Source organism: Camelus dromedarius, chromosome 5 (assembly GCF_036321535.1).
Source record: "Camelus dromedarius isolate mCamDro1 chromosome 5, mCamDro1.pat, whole genome shotgun sequence".
NCBI classification, from domain to species: domain Eukaryota; kingdom Metazoa; phylum Chordata; class Mammalia; order Artiodactyla; family Camelidae; genus Camelus; species Camelus dromedarius.
In genome coordinates this window covers 62,871,322-62,891,179 of record NC_087440.1, presented here as the reverse complement: position 1 = coordinate 62,891,179, position 19,858 = coordinate 62,871,322, and the positions used below count along the sequence as shown (strand labels likewise).

Here is a 19,858-nt window from a genome sequence, read left to right as displayed (position 1 = left end):
GCAACTTAAAGTTGCACTAGAGAAACTTAAAGCTCTCCAGACATACATTAGAAAAATGTAAGGCTTATAATCAATGATATAAAGTTTTCTGAAAAAGCTTTAAAAAGAACTGTAAAAAAAACCAAAGAGACTTCAAGAAAAAAAAATTATCAAACTAAGAGTAGAAATCAGTAAGATAGAAACAGACATACAATTGCAGAAAAAAAACAACAGGAACCAGAAATTCTTTGAAAAAGTAAATAAAATTGATAAACTCAGTAAGATAAAAGAGAAACCATAAACAACATCAAGAACGAAAAATAGACAGTACTACAAATGTTACAGGTATGAAGAAAATTAAACAGGAATTATGAACAACTTTATGCTAATACATTTGAAAATGTTGATTAAAGGGACACATTCCTCAAAAAAATATACCTTACCAAAAATAGAAAAATAGAAATTGTGACTAGTCCAACTTCTATTGAGAAGATCAAACTTAGAATTTAAAACCTTCTCACACGTCTCCTTTCCCTCTCCAAACCAACCTTGGCTCTCCCCCACCCAAAAAAAAAAAAAAAAAGACTGTAGGCCCAGACGGCTTCACTGATAGAATTCTAACAAAGACTTAAAACAGAACAAATACCAATTTTATAAACAACCTTCCAAAGAATTAAATTTTCCTGCATAATCTCGATACCAAAATTCAAAAGACATCATAAGAGGGAAATATTACAGGTAAAAACATCTTGTTAACATAGAAAAAAATCAAAAATAAAACACTGGCAAATTTAATACAGCAATATATGAAAAGGTTAATACAAATTCCAGGGAGAAAGCATCTGATTGTCTGACTAGGAAGGCTAGGAATCTTGACTAAAACTCTCACTAAGATATTTCAACATAGGGAAGGAGTATTTTCCCTAAGGAAAAAAATGAGATATTCCTGAAAGCAAAAGAAATAATGGATGTAGGGTTACAAAAATAAAAGTCAAATAAATGGAAGGTTGTAACTAGATGGCAAGTGCTCTATACACTGCAAATAATTCACGTGCTGTAGGAATATAAATAGTACACTCTTTACATGAGAAATGAGCAGTTTTGGAAAAGAGAGCCTATGGCAAATCTTCCATCAGCCAATAGGAACAAGGGCATCTCTACTTTCTAATACCACCTTCTCAAACAGAAGTAAGATATGACCTGTGAAAAACCCTATCAGTTTCTATTCTACCCATGCCAGTGTTTCATACTTTTGTTGCCAGAGACAAATTTTTCCACCAGAAGATTCATGCTTTGGCTCTAATCTATCTGAGGAGATTCCTACATAACTCATAAAAACAGATAATAATAAATTAATTATATCTTCTTCGTGGTTTGCAAAATTTACACTTTATAGCTAACGTCTAAATTTCAGAAGAAAATTCATTTTTCCTGGCCCAAACAAACAAAAACTTACTAAAAGGCCACAAAGTCACATTTGAAATTTTTTAAATTGTGCTCTCAAAAATAAATGGACCTAGAATAACAAGGAATTAAGTTAAGAGGAAAACAGTCAATTAAGCACTGTTCAAGTGTTACAAGTTCTGTCTGGTTCTGACATCTATCACTGAGTTTCACAGTTCAAGGGCTTTCTGGAAGAAGTTTCAATAATTTTCCAGGTGTTTTCTGCTAAATTTCAACTTTGAGAGGCAGAGTGGTAGGTTCAAATGATTCTGTGAATTGAAAGTAATTTCACATTACTAAAGGTTGAGACAAATCAAACATGAAACATGAAAAGGCAATTCCTGTAGGCTGGCAGGCTGAGAAAGTGATGATTTCTAAGTTTTTCAAAGAAAGCCTACTACTACATGTATGCCTAACATGCTAGCAATTAACAAGTAAGAAAGGGATGTTTGGGGAAAGCTAAATAAAAGCATGAAGGAAACATGACAAAATAAGCAGATGTACCTTGGTACCAAAGCCAACAGATTCAATCATTAACTCAGGTGAGCATAACCTCATGTCTGTGTTTCCCAGTTAATTTCACTCCAGTCAGGCACATGCTCCAAATGAAAATCTAAATCTTCCTCAACCATTTTCATTATGTCATTCCTTTGCTGAAAACCAAATTATGGCTCCCTATTATCTACCAACTAAGCCTAAACTAAACGCTGGCTGTTCAGGATCACCATGATTTGACCTAAGCTAATCTAGTCAACATTGTTTCTAGAAATGAGAATGGTGGGCTAAATATGGCTACAAATTCTTTGCAGTTCCCATCTCCATTCCTGGAATATGGGGTGTCCCTTTGACTTGTATCCACTAACAGAATGTGGCAGAAGTGACACTGCAACTTCTGATGCTTGGCCTCAAGAGCACTTGCAGTTTCTGTTCTTGCCCTCTTGGAACACTACAATGTAACAAAAACCTTGGCTATCCTACTAGAGAAGCCAGGTAGAAGGGAACCAGCTGATGGTCCCAGCTAATCACGGAACATATGTGAGGTCATCTGGACTATCCAACCATGTTGGAACCATCGGATGACTGCAGACACATAAGTGACCCCAGATATAATTAGAAAAACAACCCAGCTGAGGCCAAAAGAAACTGAATAATCAAGAGCAAATAAATATTTGTTTCTTTTAAGCCACTATGTTTTTATTTTATATATATGCATATATATAAAACATTTATGTTATATACAAAACCCCAATATTTAAAAAGAATTCAGTAACAAGAAAACAAAAAACTCAATTTTAAAACAATAGGCAACAAATCTGAATAGATACTTCACCAAAGAAGACATATGAATAGGAATAAGCCTATGAAAAAAATGCTCAACATCCTTAATCACTATGGGAATACTAATTAAAACTACAATGAGATGATACTACATATCTATCAAAACAGCTAAAATAAAAATATCTGAGGACAGCATGTGCTAGCAAGGATGAGAGCAACTGCAACATCAAGCATTGCTGGTGGGAATGCAAAATGGTACAGCTACTCTGGAAAAAATTTGAGCAGCTTTTATACAAAGTTAAAATGCACTTTATACAAAGGACCCAGCAACTCCACTCTTGGGTATTTACCCAAGAGAAATTAAAATTCACTCATACACAAAAACTCACAGGGCAAATGTCTATAATAGCTTTGTTCATAATTGCCAAAAAACGGAAACACTAACATCTTTCACCTGATGAATGCATTTAAAAACAACACTGACACCTGCATACTGTAGAATACTACTCAGCAGTAAAAAAAAAAATGCTTTTTAATAAAATGAACTACCAATACACAAAGTAACAGTGAATTTCAAGTAGATTATGCGAAATGGAAAAAAGACAGGCTCCAAAGGCTACATAGTTGCATGATTCTATTGATATGACATTTTGGAACAGGAAATACAGACAGAAAATGGATCAGTGGGTGCCAAGGACAGAAAGTAAGGATAAAGTTTGACTATAAAAGGGCACAACAGAATTCGGGGGTTGGGGGACAGAATTCTTCTACAACTTTATTGTGGTAGTGGTTATGCAACTGTAAGGATTTGCCAAAAATGATAGACATGCATGCTACAAGGGGTGGATTTTTACCGTGTAGAAATTATTCATCAATAAGCCACACACACACACACACACACACACACACACACAGTAATCTCCCATACACTGTATGTTTGCATTCCTCAGAAAAATGAGTTTCAAATTATTTTCCTAAATTTGTAGTACTATCAATAAAATTAGCAAACTCCAGCTAGAGGGTTGGGTAAATGCTTTTTAAATTATTGTCCTGAATCTTAAAAATTGTTTCAGGCTTCTAGGTTGCATTCCAATTCCAACCCATACATCATATCTCAACGAAATGACCTAGTTTTACATATATCTGAATTAATCCTTTATAGTCTACCTCCTGAACATATTTTCTAATAAGAAAAAGACATAAAAAATTGAGTATGAAATATCACATTAAGGGGGAAAAAGAACAGTACCTCCACTGCTCTTCCTTTTATGCCAGGGGTTCTTAAAAAAAAAAAAAAAATGCCTTTGAATAAAACACAATGGCCCTACCAATAAAGTTGATGAAAAGGCCTGAGGAGGTTTTCCCTCCTAATGAGGAAAAATAATTACTCATAAATTTTCCTGAAATTATGTCTGTCTCTCTCTCTCTCTATATATATATATACACACACACATAGGCTCATTTGCTCCATCTGTGTTTTCAGATTTTATCTATGATGTTACAGCATGACTTATTAAGTGTCTCAGCTGTTAGAAGTTGTCTCTACATTAGAATGCAGTAGTTGAGAATTTAATTTTTCACCAACATGAAAGGATATAAAGAAAGTGACTCAAGAGAACCAAAGATTATTTTGCAGAATGAACAACTCATATTAAAGGCAAGCTTTCCTTCATGCAATAGAAAGAAACTAGACACTTGGCAGTCAGAGATAAGCCAACTGAAGTATCACTATTTAAGCTGAAATTAGGAGAAAAGTGAGCAATTTTTTATCAGCCTAAATTGTTAAGAGGCAACATATTTTTTGAGGAGCAAAATTCTCATAATGTAGACACAATTTTATTACAAAGCATACTACTCCAAAATCAGCTAGAGCAGGAGCTACTCTTGCTCATCTCCTACACGAGACTTTTAGCTGAGATTTCTGAACCATTGACTTCTCTCTGGTTTCTATTCAGAGAGGCAAAGCAGTTCATCAGACCCCTGGCTTTCCATGCATAGTGCCAGGATGCAAGGTAAACTCTACCATTTATGAAAAGTGTGACCTTAGGAAAAATTAAATCACTTAATATTCCTCTGATTCTTTACCTGTAGGATGGTTACGAAAACAGAACCAGTATCCCATTAGGAAGTTGTGGAATTCAATGAGATAATCCAGGCAAAGTCCTTAGCACAGTATCTGGCACATGATAAACTCTCAATAAATGATAGCTATTATTACTAACCTCTAAAATATCAATCTTTGGTTCCCATAATAAATGATTAAGACTCTACTAAGAGATCACCCTCTCCATAACCCTTCCTCCCTACTCTTCCCAACAAGGAAATAAAATGATATACAAATTCAAGAAGTTATCTGTCCACTTTCTAATTCCTGACTACTATGAATCTTGCTGAATGGTACTACTACAAATGACAGGGCTGATATTTCACTCGTTGTAAAACATCTAGCACAGCCTTCCATAGAACATAAGAAGACCAAAAATAATATTATGGTGAAGAAAAAAGTTATGGAACTAAACAAAAGGAAAGAACTGATTTCTGCATAAAGAGTGAAGGGCAGCGGGGCAGGGAGGCTCCAAGGGTATACAACATGGCCACCTACATTCTTTCTTCTCAGGATGCTCCTCAGCCTCCACAAAACAGCTACCTCCCCTTCTCCTTCTCCATCTACTCTGAAGGTTCTATGCACAACAGAATGTTTCTACCTTCAACTCCTCAATTTATTTGTTTCTAAAAAAGAAATGAATTCATGCTGTTATTCTCTACACGATTTCCCTTAGCATCCATTATCACCTCTAGACAATTCTCACCCCTTCATCTTCCCAAATCTTCAACCTCTACCTTGAGAGACAGCAAGCACTAAATAATACATGATCACCTTCATATTTAAAATAGGAGAATTAGAAGATACTAAACTTTTAAACTCAATAACTTTGAAAACAAATACAGAGATTACCTATTTAACACTATATTCACTTGCTCCCTGTAAATACAAGACTTTGTTTTTCCCAACAGTTGATGACTTCTAATAGATACATGTCACATTTTTAATTGACTAGTAGTAGCAATGATAATAATTCTTTAGATTCCAGATACAGTTGTTGTATTTAAGAATGAATTTTTCTTCATTTAATAAGTTATAGTTAGACTAACTCAGGTGTTTGTTATAGTCCAGGATAAAGATTTTTTTTAATATACACTGATTCATACACTAATCATACAAAGTTTATATTTACTGTATCAAAATGATGAAAATGCTTAAGATAATTATAAACAAAACATATGTACATAAAGTAAATGGCATAGTTTTTCTATATTAAAATTTATAAGCAAAATAAGATTTGTCATTATAGAGTAACTCTCTATGTTAAATATATAGAGCTATCACTAGTACAAAAAGTACCTTACTAAGATATTTAAGTTTTTGCAAGAATAGCAGTTTATAGAAATCATTAAGTATTTTTTAATAGGTGAATGAAGCCTTGCACCTAAAAACAAAGTACAATATTTCACCCACCGCTCTTTCTTCAGTTTTTTAGAACCTACCGGAGAGATTCGGCCATTCGCCTCAAGTCTTCATTTTGCTGTTTTAAGCGTTCAAGCTTTGCCAAAATCTTGGACAGTTCTCGGCTAGAGTGATCAGGGTGGTCATTATCTCGTACCAAATGACCACCTATATAAAATAACAAGGTCCCCCAGGCAAAAAGAATGAGCATAATCCAACGCCAGGAACCAGTCCATGGCCGCATTTTCAGATTTTCAACTTACTCTCCTGGCTTCCTGGAGCTCAAAGAATTGAAAACATCATAACTCCGTCTCTAGCTAGTGCAAAGGTAGTAGCTTTCTGTTGTTTCAACACATGATGCTTCAGACAAATTAGTTTCTCTGGTGGCGCTGTGGTGACTCTTTCAAAGAGATCCTCCTGGTGGTATGAGTCGGAACTTTATTGATCTGTGCTTCATGGACTCTACATGCTGTGGAAAGAGTAAGAAATGTATTTAAATTATTTGGAATATGTAAAATAGCATATGCTGAGATTCATGGAGCTAAAAGAAACACATTGGTGTTGACTGGCCAACAGGCTGGCAAATAACATAACTGCCTAATAACAAGTAAAAACCAAAAGCTTTTAAGTTGGCACATTAAATGAACCATCAGGCTGTACAATATCAGGGCTATACCAGATAAATTAATTAGCTCTAAGTCTGAAAGTCCTCCAAGCACCATCATCACTTTTCCTTCTTACATCACTGTGCAATAGCACATATAAGGAGATTAAAAATAGTATCTTTGAATAATCACTCAAACTCAAAATATATTTAATTACATATTCTGGTCTAATGTTTCCGTTATCTCAAACAGGAACATGTTGTCTGTATGAGTGAATTCATTCCTACAAGATCTCAACTCCCCCTACCTCCATCTCACTGCTCAGCTGCCATTACACCACTTAACTCTGCAGATGACAGGCAAATTGTCACTTTTCTGATAAATTCTAAAAGTGACATGCATGTTAGCCAAGCAAAGGTTATCACAGCCATTAAGCAGCTGGCAACCACTGCAAACATCACAAGCAAAAGTTCATATGGATTACAGTAGATTACAACTTCTTCAAATTTATTTAAAATTATCAACAACTGCAATAGAAATCTATTACCAGTTAAATCTTAGTTACTGCACATCTTAAACTATTAAATGTACATGCTTTCTCAGGCTTGGTTATGAGTTTCATTTGTCATTTCTCCATCATTAGGCTTAGAATTTCCTTTGGAAACAAAACAATTTTCTTCCCAAGGAGAAAATTTGTAGGCAAAGATATAACTTTAATACCATCTGATAATTTCAGAGCTATATAAGAAAAGTCTTATCTCCAGGCACAGAGTGCCTCGTAAAAGAAAAGAGAGAAAAGACAAGAAATAGTTTCTATATACAAGACTCAATTTGATGGGCACTTAATCACTAATTAAACAGTTATGAAAGCTAGACAGAAAAGTTGGAGAAGAGGTTTTGAAAATTAAAGCAAAGGACTGCTATTTGTCTCCTTTTGAACTTCAAATCTTAATTGCTTTTAAATGGCTAAGTATTCAAAGAAAAGAAAACCTCTTCAGAAGAGTGTCTAGAAACATTCTACTTTCTTTCCATTTATTCCTACACTGTTTTCCTCATTGTTACTGGTTTACACTGGCTAAACACAGAATGAAAAGAATTGTACTCACTGAGAATGTTTGAAAACCAAATAAAAAAGCAATAATCCAAAGAAAACTTGGTGTTTCGTCTTTTAATAACTGTTCTTAAGTCTATCAAGAACATTCTTTTTATTGACTCCACTGTTCATTCTGTATCTTTCTCAAAATCCTACTTCTCTAATTTCAGGTACTCCCCCCTCCATCTATTCACTAAAACATAAGAATAATTAAAGTCTACTCAACATCTCAGGTAAAAGATCCTATCATGTGAGGTCCACTTTTTATATTATGTAGAAAAAATGCAGACTGTCAGGGATTTGGGGTTAAAAAATTAATTTAAAAATCTACTCTGATGATTTAAGGTATGGATTTAATTCAGTTAAGTCAACAAAAGAAGTTAAATATTAATATTGGAGGTAATAACACTGTTTGTGACAACACACGCAACACTGTAAAATGTTATCACACCATATGCTGAACCTATGACATATCCTAGTTAATTCTAAGCTACACTAATAAGATATTTAAAAGGCTTAATCTTTCCCTTCATTGAAAAAGTTAACTTAGAAAGACAAGTGATAAATAAAAGTATAGACAGCTTTCTAAACAAGAATCGTTTCAATAACAAATAATAAAAAGATGTGCTATAATATTTTACTCAGAACTGTAACAAAAACCACCATAAATATTCAAAGCTAGCAATGGTATAATATAACTTGAATAGAAACAAGTTTACAGAAACAAATTTTGTTATACAAAGTGCCTTGGGTTTTTATAAATCACTATGAAAAATAACCAAGACAGTAAATGACTACCTTTTGCAGTGATATTGATAGTGCATGAGTTGTAAAACCAAGAAATTACTGTAGAAGCAAAACCTGGTCATTTTCTTAATAGCATCATTTTAACTTTTTTGGAGAGAGTATTTCCCCCAATTTTGTTGTTCTTACACAATATTTTAAAAAGGAATATAAGCCAAGCCGAAAACCAAGTAGTTTTCTATGTAATTTCCTTAGCATGGTTTAAAAGGGCAGGTATAGAATTATTCTTTATCCATAATGAATGCCTGCTTACTTACTTACCTACCAGGTTTATTGTTTACTGTTTGAACCATGCCTGCTAAAATGTAAACTTCATGATTTTTGTCCATTTTGTTCACTGATGTATCCAAAGTACTTAGAGCAGTATTTAGAACCTAATAATAAATACTTTGGATAAATGAATAAGTGAATGAGTAAAGAATGTCATGATGACATATGCTAGTATAAGACATAGAATCTGAGCACATAAGCTTCAACTGCATTTTATGCCCTACTTAAGGAAGCAAATATTTTAATTCCAAACTTCAAATTTATCCCTTTCCTCCACCCCCCCCCACTTTCCCCTTTGGCAACCAGAAGTTATGCACACTACTATATACAAAACAGATAAAGAATAAGGGCCTACTGTGCAGCACAGGAAACTATATTCAATATCTTATAATAATCTATCTGGAAAAGACTTTGAAAAGAAAAAATACATACATTTATATATACTTATTTGTATATAAGTATAACTGAATCACTTTGCTGCACACCTGAAACTAACACATTATAAATTAACTATACTGCAATTTAAAAAAATGAAAACACAAAGTGAAAACTATATATAAATTGAAGAGAATAAATTACCGAGTATACATGTAATGAGCTCTGCTCTGCAGAAACAAGGGTTCCCAGCTATATCTTTAAGACAGAGATTTCAGTGGGCGGGGCTATAAGACTGGAATAATTTGAGTAAAATATAAAACCATTCCACATACTCATTTCTTTTTTCTGTTAATTTTTTCTTAAAGTATAGTTGACATACAATATTAGTTTCAGATGTGCAATTTAGTGCTTTAACATTTATATACATTATAAAGTGATCACTGTAAGTCTAGTAACCATCTGTGATCATACAAAGTTATTACAATATTATTGATTATATGCCCTGTGCTACACTTTACAGCCCCATGACATGGGGAAAGACACAATAAATCATTTTCAAGAGATAAAGCAAACGCCAGAATGAGACCTATACATGAACCATGTACCAGAACTATTAAGACAGGAAAGTTAGAATAATTATAATTGATTATTAAAAAATCTTGTGGTAAATGTAGACAATATTCATGAACAGATGGGAGATTCAGCAGATGAAACGCTAAATAAACACAAAAATAAAATATCAGAGGACCTTCAAGAGGCTTATCAGAAAACTGGACAAAGGTTAAAGTGAATCAGTGAACATGAAGAAAGGTCAACAGACATTATACAAAATAAAACTCAAAGGGGAAAAAAAGACTGAGTAGATAAGAAATTCAAAAGCTGTGGGAGGGTATCAAATGATCTAATACATATGTAATTGGAGTTCCAGAAGGAAAAGAGAGAAAATGAAAAAGAAAACATATTTTAAATGATGTTAGCCAAGAATTTTCTAAAATCAATGAACAATAGCAAATCACAAATCTAAGAAATGCAGAGAACTGCTAGCAGAATAAATTTTAAATGTAGGCAAAACTGCCAAAAACAAAAATAAGAGATAAAATCTTACAGGTAGCATTTGGCACGGGGGCGGGGGGAAGAGAAGAAATATTACGTACAGAGAGATAAAGAATGAGAACCTATTTGTCAAAAACAATGTTAGCCAGAAGACATGGAACAATATTTTTTTAATACTGGGGCATAGGGAGGTTTGACTCAGAATTCCATACCTAGTGAAAATACCTTTCAAAAATAATTTTTTCCAGAAAAAAAAAGCTAAAAAAAATTCTATGCCAGCACAACTGCACTATAAAAAATGTTAAGTGACATTCTTTCAATAGGAATGTATCACATAGAAATCTTGATTTAAGCAAAGAAATAAATAGCACCAGAAATGATAAAAACCTAAAGAATTTGTATTTCCCTTAGTTTAATCATATTAAAAGATAAACAGCTATCTAACTCAAAAGTGGGAACAATGAATATTGGGTTTATAAATCTGTAGAAGTAAACAATATGACACAAAATGCAAAAAGGATGAAAGAGAGGAAATGAAAGTGCACTGTAGTCAAGTTTTTACTGCACATTAAGAGGTATATTATTTGAAGGCAGGCTGATAACTTGAAGATGTATACTGCAAGCCTTAAGTATCGTCTGCTTCAACAATCACTAACCACATGCAACTTACTTAAATTAGAACGAATTAAAATAAAAAATGTTGTTCCTCAGTAACATTAGCCACATTTCAATTGCTCAACAGCCATTTGTGTCTAGTGGCTACCATTAGGAATGGTGCAGGTACAGAATACTTACAGCATCTAATGAAATATCAGAAAGCATTTCCTCAGTGCAACAAGTAATTTAGAAAAAAATAAAAATTAAAAAAATATAACAAAAATCCCAAAAGCAGAGATAAAATGGGACCAAAACAAAAATGAAAGGATAATTCAAAGTACAAAACAGATAAGGATGAATATAGGATATCTGATATAGACAATAACTACAGTGAGATATCTGGGAGAGAGAGTTCAGTATCTGAGAAGACCAGGAAAGTTCCGTAGTTGCAGGAGAGAAGGGAGCACATTGAGGTAGGTGAACTGGCATGTGCAAAGGTCTTTTTCCTTCACAATGGTCACCTTTGAGGCATAATCTCCTGTGCCACCAGTAAGTAGTTTACCTTCTAAATAAGTTACTTAACTGAGTGCAGTCATTCATATTATTAAGCTCTATTTATGTTTAAATATACAGCATGGTTCTTATCAACATTTATAATGGAAAGTATCTAGAACAAATCTACCATGTATTTCACCTATAACTACACAACACCATGATTCATCCACCTATTCATTTAAAAATATTCATTGAGTCCTCATTTACATAAAGGACACTGTCCTAGGCACTGAGGGTTGTAGCAGTGAACAAGACAGACAAAAATCTCTGCCCTCAAGAGGTAATATTCTGGTGGATTCTAACTGCAAAGGGAAGTAATGTTACTAAAACAAACTCAAAAAAGCCTCTTCTTGCAGCAACGAACATTCTAAGTGATACCGTAGAAACTGAATATAAACTATACCATCTAATTTCTTAGAAATAGTGTAATCATTCCATTAGAAACAACAGCAAATACAGTACCATTTATAACACTATCAAATTGACTTCTCTTATATCTAACAAGTAAGAAAGTGACCAATAGCTAGTTCTTTTAGCATCTAACTACGTGAAAATGATGTTTCCAAAAGTCACATTCAAATGGCTTTAACTTTAATGCTAAGGCCAAAAGGTGAGTGTGTGACAATGTACTATAGAACCAAATGACTAACAGCCTGGCCTGTTCTGCTGTGAACCACATTCATCAGAGGATTGTCTTCTAAATCTAAAAATAATTCAGCACTTATTTAACTAATACAAGTATGTATACCCTACACAGAGAGCAATATGGCATTATATGCCAAATAGTTACATAAACACACCCTTTGATGAGAAATTCCACTAGCAGAAATTTATACTAAGATGTATTTTAACATATGAATAAAACACATCACAAGGCTATTCATTTTAACATTGTTTGCAATAGTTCCAAGCTGGAAAAACATAATTGCCCATCACTGAAATACAGTTGAATAAACTATGAATTATTTATCCAGAAATATACCAAATATCTTACAATGATGCCAAAAAAGTAAGAAAATGTGGCCCATAACGAAGAAGAAAATCTGTCAATTTAAAACAGAACTAGAAGACCAAGATGATGATGATGATAGCAGATAAGGACACTAAAACAATTACTAAAAATATGTGCTAGGATTTAAATTTTTTTAATGAATACATTGATAAAATAAATAAAAATTAAAATAAAAAGGCAACTTCTATAACAAAAATATCTGAAAATTTTAAAAATTCTCTGGAAATGATTAAGAACAGAATGATACTGCAGAGGAAAAGTTAAGTGAATATGAGGACCAAGTAACAGAAAATATCCTCATCAAAATAAAAAAATTGTAACTACAGATGGTAACAGATGTTAACTAGACTTATTCTGGTAATCACTTCACAGTATATACAAATATCAAATCATTATTTTGTATACCTGAAACTAATACGTTGTGTCAATTTTAAAAATTATCCGAGGATAAAATTGTCCAGATAGAAAAAAATCTAAAGTTTTGATAAAAGAGAAAATTTTAAAGCAACCACTATTTATAGTACTTATCTTCAGATATTATGGTGTTTACAGCTTTCAGCATAGCTATATTACCGTACAGTAACTATCATCATGAACTAAACGCTGTTCAGGTGCTAAAACTCTAATAAAAGTTATCCATCATCATTAGCAAGAAAGTGATGTACATTATCAGCTTTAGGGCCAGTTCAAAACGTACAGGCATTTCTCCATTTCAGTATTCAGCTTGAAAAAGAACTTCTCAGAACAAAACTTGTCACCAAACTTGAAGTAATGTACGCTGAAAACTAGTCATGGGCATATGCAGAATTTCCAATTTATTTTTAAATACAAACAAAACCATAATTTGGTAGAAGAGATTAGTCACGGAGGGGAAATACATAGACGTTAAAAATAATTTCAAGGGGCTTCTTTTCAGAAAAAAATACAAGCTAGTGGACAATGGTACATCTTTAAGAAGTGCTGAATGTAAAAGAAATGGCAAAGCTACACTTTGCTGTCCAGTGAAAATACCTTCGAAAACAAAAGCAGGCTTCTACTAACTATAAATTAACTTGGGTAAATACCCAGGAGTGGAATTGTTGGTTCACGTGGAAAATACGCATTTATGAGAAACTGCCAAACTATATTCCAAAGTAGCTGCATTATTCTGAACTATTACCAGCAATGTGTTCCTGTTGTTCTACAATTTCTCCAGTATTTGGTATTTTCAATTTTTTAAAGCAATTCTGATAGTTGTACAGTGGTATCTCAATGTGGTTTCCATTTGCATTCAATTTCTCAAATAACAAATGACATTAAGCATGTGATCTATTCATGTGCTTATCTGTCATACATTTGTCTTCTTTGGTGAAACATCTATTGAGCTCTTTTGTCCATTTTCTACAACAGGTTGTTTATTTTTGACATTTAAGAGTTCTTTATATATTCCTGATACATGTCTATAATCAGACATGTGACTTTTCAAATATTTTCTCTCAGTCTGGTATTTGCCTTAGCATTCTCTTAACAGTATCCTGCATGCAGCAAAAAAAAAAAATAATTTTTTGACAGAATATAATTTATTATTTTTTCAACAGATTACAGTTTGGGTATTATATCTTAAAATTCAATGCCAAATCCAAGGTCACATATATTTTCTCCTATGTTTGTTTTAAAAAGTTTTAGTTCTAGGTTTCAAAGTTAAAAATACATTTACCCAGCACTCCCACTCCTATCCAGGTACCACCTCAAGAAAATGAAAACTCATGTTCCCAGAAAAACTGATACCCAAATGTTTATAGCAGCTTTATATATGATAAACAAAAAATGGAGGAAAAATCAAGATTGGCCTCAACAAATGAATAAATTAAACTCTGGTATATCAAAAACAAAGGATTACTACTCAGCAATAAAAAGGAACAAGCTATTGGCCCACTCAACAAAATGGTCAAATCTTAAACGCATTTTGCTAAGTGAAAGAAGCTAGAACCAAAAGCTACTTATTGTGTGATTCATCTATCTGACTTTATGTTAGAACTATAGGATGAAAAACCTATCAGCAGCTGGCAAGGGCTGACGGTGCAAGGAGGGGCCCATTGCAAAGGGGCTGTAGGAAGAATTTTTTACAGTGACGTAACAACTCTAAATGGTACTTGAAGAAGGTCACTTCCCCCAATCCATGATTCTAATCTAATAATGAGAAAAAGACCAGACAACTCCAAATTGAAGGACAGTCAACAACATACCTGACCTGAATATATTCTTCAAAAGTATCAAGGTCATTAAAAACATGAAACATCTATGAAACTGTTACAAATAGGAGAAGACTAAAAAGACATGGTATACAGGACTGGGTCTTGGGAGAGAAAGGGAGCGCTGTGGAAAAACTGGTGAATCCAAATATAGTCTTGTAGTTTACTAAATAATATTGCACGCTGTTAATTTATTAGTTTGACAAATGTACCATGGCTATGAATGATGTTAAAATCAGGAGAACCCAGGCAAAGAGTATATGAAAACTCTACTTTCTTTGCAAACTTTCTATAATTCTAAAATTATTCTAAAATAGTTTTTAAAAATAAAGGCAAAATAAATATTTTCAGAAAACAAAAGCTGAAAGAGTTTGTTGCCAACAGATACACAATACAAGATATATTTTAAAAAGTGCTTTTCAGGCTGAAAGAAAATGATTATATATGGAAACTTGAATGTAAATAATGAATTTAAACAGGCATGTTAAATGTATGAGTAAGTATAAATAAAACTTTTCCTCATTTTAATCTTTTTAAAATAAATTTGATTCAAAAAATAAAATAAATTTTATTCTTTAAAGTTCAAGTAATAACAAATATTATGGGGTTTATAACAATGTCATAAGATGTATGACAATGATAACACAAAGAATACCAGGCAGAAAAAAAAGGATATGGTTTTAAAGTCCCAATTATATATTTAATGAATGGGACTATCATACTGTAGCAGAGGTTAAGCATGATTTATATTTTAAAGGCATCGGGTTGATAAAGGGAAATATAAATAAAACTTCCAGAGAAAAGCTAATTATCAATTATAAAATACAAATATTTAAAGAGCCTTATACATACATAATTCAACTCAATTCTAGATTAATATATGTCCAAAACTACATATTTAAATATCTTCTTAATTGATCGCAATTCATTTTCAAATTAAGCACTATTAAAGAATTTATTTAAAATCTTTCTTACTGTCCAGCCTCCATATGGGAAAAGGGATAAAATTATGTGTTTATTAATTTAAGACAGAAGTAGGAAAAAGTAAGCAAAAATAGTATCATAAATTAAAATAGTCTTCTAATGCTAGTTGAAGTCAACTTATTTATGGTAAAAACAACCAGTGAACTCAACCAAACTCATATATGGAATGAAAGGAAGGAGGGCAGGGAAAAGGAGGGGAGGGAAGGGAAAAGGAGGAGAGAGAAAGAGAGAAGGGAAGGGAGAGGGCAGAGAAGGGGAAAGGAGGAGGGAAGGAGAGGAGAGAAAAGAAAATTTTCATATAGCTTCTACCAAGATTATAAAATTCAATTTTCATTCATTACTTGCCGAGTCATCAATCACACTTTCACAGTATGCTTATCAGTAAGGTCCCAGTATATGCACATATGAATTTTAAATGCCAGGCATCTTGAATACATGAGCACAAAATACTCTATTAATCCACTGAAACCAGCCGGTATCTTAGAAATTAATCTCCCTAGTTATGAAATACAAACACATAAGCATATTTATGAGGTTTCTATCAGGAGTATCTCACTCACCTTTACTCAAGATAACACACCAGGTTGTGTTTACTGATGCAATTAATTTATACTATTCAAATGGATCCAGAAATCTGGCTTTGGCATCTGTATCTCTGGCCCTAAGTAAATTAATACTGCTGAAAAGCAGTAATACTAACAAATTCAAATAAAATATGTATCTTACCATTTTATCTGGTCATCAAGTGTATACCATAATATATACTCAACTGGCAACATAGTATAGAAGAAAAAGCAACCATTTCAAATCAATCACTGGCTATAACTATATGGGCAGTTTACAGAACTATAAAATGAGAATAATAGTATATGCTCACTTAATTGTGAAAAATCACAGGCAATAATATAAGTAAAAGTGATCTGTAAACTGTAATGCAATTAATAAAAATTAGTCTTATCTTTCCCTTGCTCATAGAAACTAGGTATATCAGCCTTCTACCAGTTTTTAGAATACATCAAGATCTTACCTACCATGGGGCCTTCATTTCTGGTGTTCCTTCTACCTGACCTCCAATTCCATTGGCTTGTACTTATAATTCAGATCTATACTTAAATGTCACCTCTTTCGGGGACAGTCCCTGACAACCTGTATCAATTATGACGTTAGGACACACATACGAGAAAACACAAATTAAAATAGCCTTAAAAATAAGAAATTTTGAATTTCTCAATTGACAAAAAGTTTGTTAATTCAACTGCTCCATGAAATAGTCAAAAAAACTCATTTTCATCTTTCTATTCTACACACTTGGCATGTCAGCGTCTGTCTTTGGGCTAGCTCTCTTCATGGTAACAAGTTGGCTGCCTCAATTTCAGCCACGTGTAATTATGTGTAAAAGAACAACTGGTAATCTCTTCTAGTCTGTCTCATTTTAAAGAAGAAACTACTGAAGGATGACTTCCCCAGAGCTGCACATCTTATTAGCCAAGATTGAGTCACCTTGTCCCTTGCAAAATCAACCACTGACAAGTGCAATGGGATTACCATTATGGCTTAGACTAATGAGGATTTATCCCGAAGACTAGGCTCCAGAACAAAACCGATACCCTGAAAGCAAGAAAGAATGAAAGAATGACTATAAACCCAACAAGAATGCTACAATACCTTATCTTCAACAACAAAAAAAAAAAAAAAGCACTCACCAACCCCATTATTCTCTATCACAACAGTTACTGGCTTATTTCCTATACTAAAAGGTATGTACCCGTAGAGAGATTTAGAATACAGTGCCTAAAACAGAGCAAACGCTTTGTTAATATTTGTAGAATGAAAAAGTGAATCCATGAATATTACACAAATTTTGACAAATTCAAATTCCTAGACAAAATAAAAATAAAGCCTTAGAAGAATTAGAACTAAGATTCAAAGTCATTTTCATGTTTATCCATTTATATTTACATGCAGAGAATGTCAAAAGTAGATGCTCAGAAAGAAATATATCCAAATATAATTTCAAATTTACATTCAAGACAACTTTTGATAAGCTGAAGAATCCTCAAACATTACATTTAATAGTTAATGAGGGCCGAAGAGATGTACTGTAAAAATTCCAAGTCTCATACAATACAAATAATGAATAAAGATGCACAATCTTTCTAGAGAACTCTTTCTAAATAACAACAGAGATTCAAAAATTCAGATTCAAACAGATTTAAAAGTTTCTACAGAACAACAGAGATTCAAAAGTGTAATGAATGTTTTATGCTGAAAAATTTTACTGGGATACACATTTTTCAAAAACACATTTCAATCTCTATGTAAGAGGCATGAAGCCCTTTAAAGGTTAATCTTTACTACTGTATAAGAATAATATAATATTATTGGCTAGCGTTTGATTCATTACTACATGAGCCAGATGGGTGGCACAGAGACAATTTATATATCCTAAAATAAGAGAAGTTTAGATAAATTATGGTACAACCACCAGTAATATATATGGCTCAGCTTAATATGTTAAGTATGAAGACAAATACATATAATACAATGTTAGGTGAAAATGCAGAATGCAGAAGGATCTGATGTTGATAGGTAGCATGATACCTTGGAAACTATAAGCTCTAAGGTGAGACAGCTCTGGGTATATATCCTGATAATACCTATAAAGAATTGGGGCAGGAAAGAATTGGGCAAGGTGTCTTACCTTCTCTGAGCCTGAATTTTTTATCCTTGAAATGATTATAATAATTCCTGTCATATGGGCCAATCATTCTAAGTATAGTGGTGAAAACTGCTACATTTATACAGTGCTTCCTGTATGCAAGGTACTTTTCTCATTGCTTCACAATTATAATACTATTTAATCTTCTCAACAATCTTATAAGTACTATTATCCCCATTTTACAATGGAGGAAATTAAGGCACATTGAGATTGAATGTGACTTTCCCAAGGTCATAAAGTCAGTGAGTGGCAGACCAAAATCAATGACAGCTGTTTTTTTTATTATTGTTATTAAGAAACTGCTCACTTCAAGAACTGCAAGAGAAGCTAGAAAATCTCCCTTACATATACTTTTTAAACCTAAGGATAGGCAAATATACTTGAATAGGATATGTCAAGTATAATTCAACCCAGAGATTTAATGGCCTCAAGTTTTTCCCCCCGAATAGTACACATTAGGAAAACTAGATAAAACAACTCCAGTTGACCTATTTTTTTTTTAATTTTACATATAAAGTATAGTGAAGCAACTTTCAGTTCCAAACCAAGAAGGAGAAGTACTTTTCCCTATCTCTCCCACTAAGAACAGCTAAAAACCTGGACACTATATAAAATAAGTAAAAGACAACTGCGAAAGGTAGAAAAGAAAAGGCAAACCTGCTAGAGATCTAGGGACTAAAAGAACAACACAGCAGTAAGTTCTCTGAGTTTTCTTTTTGCTTCATAAATCCCAGAAGGAGGAAAGAGTATTAAAAAAAAAAAAAAAGTAAAAACATGGGTAAATGTAATAGACTTAAACATCTATTCTTGAGTTCTCTACATTATGTTTGACAGTTGAACCAAAAAATATAACAGTATCTATTATAGTTTTAAATATATGTAGTAGAAATATTTAAGACCATATTTTATAAATGAGAGAGGGTAATAGAACTTCAGACAGGTGAAGTTTCTACACTTCACTCAAAGTGGTAAAACATCAATACCAGTTATTTTTAATGCAATACTTAAAACAACTACTAAAACATTTGTACAAGAGATATACTCAAAAACATTTAGCAATATAATCATTGGAGGCTTAATAAAGAGTGAGTTTTACAGTCAACCAGAACAGTGCCTGCCTATTTCCTCCCCTTTCTAGCTGTGGGACTGTAGGCAAATTATTGAACCTCTCTGTAAACTAGAGTTAATAACGTTCATTATGGAGTTACAACAATTATTATAGCTACAATTATTATAGCTATTATTATATTCTGACTGAGTTGAACATTAACTCTCTCTCTCTATGTTATTCACTTTTTTTAGTCTAATGAGTATTTAAAGTAGTCTTGATCTGAGATATGTATGTAAAGTGC

The 19,858-nt window shown here is 32.9% G+C and overlaps 1 protein-coding gene across 5 annotated transcripts in view; it reads right to left on the bottom strand.

Moving 5' to 3' along the window:
- FUT8 (fucosyltransferase 8) overlaps window positions 1-19,858 on the bottom strand; it is a 255,203-nt gene that overhangs the window by 127,463 nt on the left and 107,882 nt on the right. For 4 of the 5 annotated variants that reach the window (XM_031453883.2, XM_064486044.1, XM_031453882.2 and 1 more), the window contains one exon: window positions 6,247-6,674. In XM_031453883.2, the coding sequence (XP_031309743.1) occupies window positions 6,247-6,449 (203 nt within the window). In that variant the 5' untranslated portion in view covers window positions 6,450-6,674. Of the gene's footprint in view, window positions 1-6,246; window positions 6,675-19,858 lie in introns of those variants that run through there. The other variant, XM_064486045.1, reaches the window with a different exon arrangement.